Source organism: Pelodiscus sinensis, chromosome 3 (assembly GCF_049634645.1).
Source record: "Pelodiscus sinensis isolate JC-2024 chromosome 3, ASM4963464v1, whole genome shotgun sequence".
NCBI lineage: Eukaryota > Metazoa > Chordata > Testudines > Trionychidae > Pelodiscus > Pelodiscus sinensis.
In genome coordinates, this window is record NC_134713.1 from 148217051 (window position 1) to 148223167 (window position 6117).

The window sequence follows — 6117 nt, forward strand, 5'->3', positions numbered from 1 at the left end:
ATTGCTGAGAGGTTTCTGGCTGTTTTGAATGTACATCTGTATTACAAAATATCTTGGATTTCTCAATGGTTTGGTTCCAAACTCTAGCATGTGTAACTCACCAACACTGATGCATGTAGGATTGCAGTCTTGCCTGGCTAATCAAGGAGAGTCACAGAATATTGATCTTTCTGAGAGTTTGGAATAAGTACCAAGCTGTATATCTAGGAATGAAGCCACATGCCTGAAAAACTCCACTTGGTATGAAATGCAGCAAAATCTACTTTGCAACGCAGGTTATCATGCACATCACCCTGGTGCTACTCACTCTGCTCTGATTCTCAGGTCAGCGTTCAGACAAGCATTCAGCTAAATCAAGAGAAATGCTAACCAAAACGATGGTCCCATTCTTCCAATATTAATGACTAGATACTGCTATATTTATTATATTGCATACAGAAAAAATGTTAAAGGAACGTTATTAAGGTTGCAAAATCAAGCACTTCAAAAGTAGGACATGGCAGAACTAAATATCAGAGGGGTAGCTGTGTTAGTCTGAATCTACATAAACATGAAATCTTAATTCAGTCCCTTGAGTGTATGCGTTATGGTATAGGCTTTAATTCTACAACCTCATTGGGGTGTCAGGGAGGGGTAGCACCTCTGGTGGCTGTACGTCGCGTCCTTTCAGGGCGGTTCGTCCACCTTTGGCCCCCACCTGGCACCCTGCTCTCACCTGTGGCTCCTTGTAGCTGTCTGCATGCGACAGCGGCCACTCCCTGGGCAACGGCTTCGACTGGCTGGCCAAACCAGGTGAGGGTAGCTGATGGGCCCAAAGCCCTCGGTGAGACAGGGAGTTGTCTATCCCAGCATGTGAAGACAGACTCCGGCGGATTGAGTGGATGAAATCAATGGAAGGTCCAACGGTCAAGAAGTCGGTCTCCGTAAGTGTTGTGGAATGTGTAGAGCAGGACAAGACACAGAAGACGTCCTGGTCATCCACTGCTCCCAGTCCCATCTCCAGCCGTCTTGACTTTGGTCTTGCTACTGGACCCAGATGGGAATTGGGAAGAGAGAGTGAGGTTGACGCTGCGCAACTTTTCCTCACTTAAATCCAAATCACGCACAAGTCTCGACACCACATTATTACCATCATCATTATCGCAACCTTCGAAGTCCTGTGGCGATGGGTGAGTGACGAAGCAGCAGGTGTGGACACACTGGGAGCTGCAGTCACGGACCTGCACACAGGCAGCTCAGGTTTAATGGTCGTTTCTCGCTGATCAAAGCAGCAGTGAAATCCGGCGTCTACCTGGGCGACTGAGCAGTCCTTTTCAGGAACGCACTGCTCACCTCTGTAGAATTGGGGAAGGGGCTAGAAAAGGTGCCCTAAACATTGCCTGCTTCACTACATCCTGGCCAGTTTACTGCGGCTGGCGGGAGTCCCATTATGGCGGTCGAACAAATACAAATAAACAGATTAAACGTATGGTGACACCGCTCACCATTGGAACTTGGAACGTGCGCACACTTCTGGACAACCCTACAACAGACTGACCAGAGAGAAGAACAGCCTTGGTTGCCAAAGAGCTTGCAAGATACGACATTGATATTGCAGCCCCCAGTGAGACTTGTCTTGCTAATGAAGGTCAGCTAACTGAAACTGGAGGTGGATATACTTTTTTTTTGGAGCGGTCGTGGCACCGATGAGCGTCGCGATGCTGGAGTCAGATTCGCTGTCAGGAATCACCTTGTTCGGCAATTTGCCAGTCTTCCCAAGGGTGTGAATGATCGGCTTATGACACTACAGCTTCCGCTACGGAATAGAAACCAAGCCACTCTGATCAGTGCCTATGCTCCCACAATGACTAACCCGAACGAGATGAAAGACAGGTTCTATGAAGAACTGGATTCCTTAATATCAGCTGTGAGTAGCACCGACAAGCTGATCCTGCTCAGTGACTTCAATGCAAGAGTAGGATGCGACTCAATAGCCTGGCATGGAGTCGTTGGCGGACATGGAGTGGGCAAATGTAACAGCAACGGCCTACTCCTACTGAAGACTTGTGCAGCACACGACCTTCTTATCACCAACACAATGTTTTGTCTGCCTACCCGGAACAAAACTTCTTGGATGCACCCCTGCTCTAAGCATTGGCATCTTATCGACTATGTCATTGTTAGGAGAAAAGACAGGCAAGATGTCAGAGTGACCAAGGCCATGTGTGGTGCTGATTGTTGGACAGATCACAGGCTCATTGTCTCCAAAATGAATCTCCAAATTAGAATGAAGAGGCGGCCACAAGGTAGCAAGCCCATAAAAAGAGTTAATGTGGCCAAGCTAAAGAACCCAAGCATAGCCTCAGCATTGACTGAGGATCTAGAAAGCAGGCTTTCCGACCTGCACCTTGTAGGCAGTGCTGCGGACAACTGAGAACTTTTCTGGAATGCTATCCACTCATCTGCACAGAAGATTTTGGACCTTCTTCACGCAAGCAGCCCGATTGCTTAGATGAGAATGATGGGGAGATATTGTCTCTACTTGCTGAAAAGCACCGCCTTCATCGTGCACATCAGAACAATCCATCATCTGCTGCCAAGAAGAACGCCTTTGCAAATGCTCGCAGGACAGTCCAGAACAAACTGCGCAAAATGCAGGATGCTTGGTTAAGTAACCAGGCAGCTGAAATTTAGGGGCATGCTGACAGGAATGACCTGAAACGGTTCTATGCAGCCCTCAACACTCTCTATGGACCTCAGTCTCTCAGGAGCTCCCCCTTTATTAGTACAGATGGTACCACTCTGATTACAGAGAAGGCACCGATCCTGCAGAGATGGGCTGAACATTTTGAAGATGTCCTCAACCGACTGTCATTTATCAATGACGAGGCGATTGAGAGGATTCCCCAGGTTGACATCAATGGCGCCATGGATGATCCACCAGTAGTAGCCGAAGTTTCACAAGCTGTTAGCCAGCTATCCAGCAGCAAAGCTCCAGGGGCAGACGCTATACCTGCAGAGGTCTATAAAGCCGGCAGTCACGTACTCACGGAGAAGCTCACTGAGTTGTTCCAGTCTTTTTGGGAGCAAGGATCCATTCCCCAGGAACTCAAGGATGCATCCATTGTACACCTCTATAAGAGGAAGGGCAATCGACAGGTATGTGACAATCATCGGGGAATTTCACTGCTTTCCATCGCAGATAAAATTCTTGCAAGAGTGATGTTAAATCGTCTGGTCACTCATCTGGAGTGTGGCCTCCTGCTGGAGTCACAATGTGGCTTTCGTAAGGGCCGCGGGACTATTGACATGATCTTTGCCGCGCGCCGACTTCAGGAGAAGTGTCAGGAGCAGAATCGTGATCTTTACATAACCTTTGTTGACCTCACGAAAGCCTTCGACACTGTCAGCCGACAAGGTCCGTGGAGGATCATGTCAAAGTTCATTCAGATGGTACGCCAGTTTCATGATGGCATGATGGCCAGAGGGCTAGACGGTGGAGAATTTTCTAAGGCATTCCCAGTCACCAATGGCGTAAAACAGGGCTGTGTACTCGCACCTACACTGTTCAGCATCATGTTTACTGCTATGCTGAATGATGCCTTCCAGGACAGTGTTGCCGGAATCAGCCTTAAGTACAGAGTGGACAGGAATCTTTTTAACCTGAGGAGACTTCAGGCTATCACCGAAGTGAAAGAGACTGTTCTGAGAGACTTCTTGTTTGCTGACGATTGCGCCTTGTATGCTGGCTCTGAAGCAGAGATGCAAGTTAGTGTGGACAAGTTCTGCACAGCTTGTGACAACTTTGGACTCACCATTAACAGCAGAAAGACCGAAGTCATGTATCAGCCTGTCCCTTATGCACCGTACACAGAATCCACAATCACAGTCACAGGGAGGATGCTACAGGCAGTGGACCAGTTCACTTACCTTGGCAGCACTCTTTCCCATGCAGCTAACATTGACATAGAAGTCACATGCAGAATAGTGAAGGCAAGTTCTGCTTTTGGTAGACTGCGCCCCACTGTATGGGAACGTCAAGGAATCAGCCAAGCAACAAAACTGAAGGTCTACAAAGCCGTGGTACTCACCATCTTCCTGTATGCCTGTGAAACATGGACTGTGTATCGGAGGTACGCAAGACAGCTTAATCACTTCCACATGACTCGTCTTCGCAGAATATTACGCATCAGATGGCAAGACAAAATACCAGACACTGAGGTTCTCTCTAGAGCAAGTTTACCATCAGTCCACACTCTGCTGATGAGTGCACAGACTAGATGGGCAGGTCATGTCATTCGTATGCCGGACGAACGTTTAACTAAGCAGCTCCTTTTTGGAGAACTCTCTACTGGTAAACGCTTGTGTGGTGGACAGAGGAAACGTTACAAAGACACACTCAAGGCCTCCCTGAAGTCATTCGGAATTGATACAACCACCTGGAAATTGCTGGCACACAACTGCCCTGCCTGGCTCAGTCTCATCCACAAGGGATGCCAAGCTCTTGAAACAAGGCACATCTTTGAAGCACAACAAGAGCGCATGCTGCGCAAGTCCAAAGCTACAGCGCAACGATTGCAATGCCTACACGTCTGCCCGACATGTTCCAGGACATTTGGTGTCCAAATTGGCCTGATAAGTCATCTTCGGACACACTGTATCCAGTCTCAAAGCACTTAGTGGTGTTGAGGTCTTCATCGACCACAATGGACGAACAACAACATTCCGAACAACAACCACATAATATTTTTTGTAAATTCTCCCCCACATCCCAGCTCCTTGTCCTATCTGTATCTTCTCCCACTGCCTCTGGCTCTTCCACTGGTTCCTAGTTCAGACTCTTTGCTGATCTAGACCCAATCTCCACTTCTTCCCCAGCTCCTCACACAATCTCAGCATTGCCCCCATCCTCCAGTGACCTGGCTCTCCAGTCTTCCCATTTTCCTCATCGGCTCCCAGTCCCCCCATCTACATGGCTTCAAGCTTTCTTGTCCAACTAGTCTCAGCCTGCCCTCTCCCTGGGTTCAGTTTCCTTGCCCACCAAGTTCCAGTCTTCCTCCACAGCTTCTCATCTCATCAAACTCTTCTTCCCTCCGCACAAGTCTGGCTTTTGTCCACTAGGCATTAAAATCATATGGCTTCCTCTCTCACTCTGCCTCAGTGCCAACTGGAGGGTGGTTTCATAGCACAGAGGGGACAGATTCTCTGCGCTCAGTTGCGGTGTCTGGTCCCACTCTGGATCAGAGCAGCAATTACAAGGAAAGCCCTTCTGAGCCCCGTAGCCTTGGCCTGGAGACAACATAGGTGAGGATGGCACATTTGTGGTCTAGTCACACACAGGAGCTGTGATGGGGGGAGGAGTGTGTGTGTGCTCAGTTGCTCTGGGAAGGTGGCACATATGCACATCGGCCAGCAGTGGGAGATGTGCTGGGATGGACCAATTCGCTCTCTGTATTTTATCATTGTAAACTTTCCCTCAATGCTCTCAGCAAGTTTCACATCCAAACCTTTTGCTTTGTGGACTTCATGGACTTGTTTGTCATTGCAGCACATTCTTGTGAAGCAAATATGCAAAATGAGGGCCCAATCAGCCCATCTTTTACCTCTGAGCAATACAACCACTGCACTGTACAAACCTATTTGAAGCTGTATTGCAGTGTGTATTTATTTACCAGGAATTTTACAGTTTCCAAATTTGTTACACTGCATAAAATTATACAGATCTCTGCTATATAAAGCAATGCTTTTATAATATCTATCTATCTATCTATCTATCTATCTATCTATCTATCTATCTATCTATCTATCTATCTATCTATCTATCTTCTAATGATGTGTACACACATACAAGCATGAAAGATTAATCAAGTTAAATACATCCCAAAGTTGTTAGAAACAATGCCTATTTAATTTTTTTCAAGAGACTGCACAGAAGTATAGTATATTGTACCAAAAATAAAAGTATTGCCACAATGCCTGTAAATCAGAGCTTTAAACTATGTTTCAATTATCCTTCTATTATCCAGCTGGTGTTTAAACATGTTTATTATTCAAATCAGCAGAGAATGTGCTGCTGTTGTGTAAACAACTGTCAATTGCTGAAACAATGATTACAAGGCACCATCTCTTTCAGGTGTA

General features: G+C 47.0%; 1 protein-coding gene across 1 annotated transcript; it reads left to right on the top strand.

Annotated features, from left to right (window-relative positions):
* Positions 1–219: 219 nt before the first annotated feature.
* LOC142827711 (uncharacterized) lies at positions 220–5583 on the top strand. The gene is given in 5 exon segments (XM_075923193.1): positions 220–240; positions 732–792; positions 1541–1659; positions 1661–2401; positions 2674–5583. Coding segments are annotated over 5 exon segments (2928 nt in total). The 3' UTR covers positions 4660–5583.
* Positions 5584–6117: the final 534 nt, after the last annotated feature.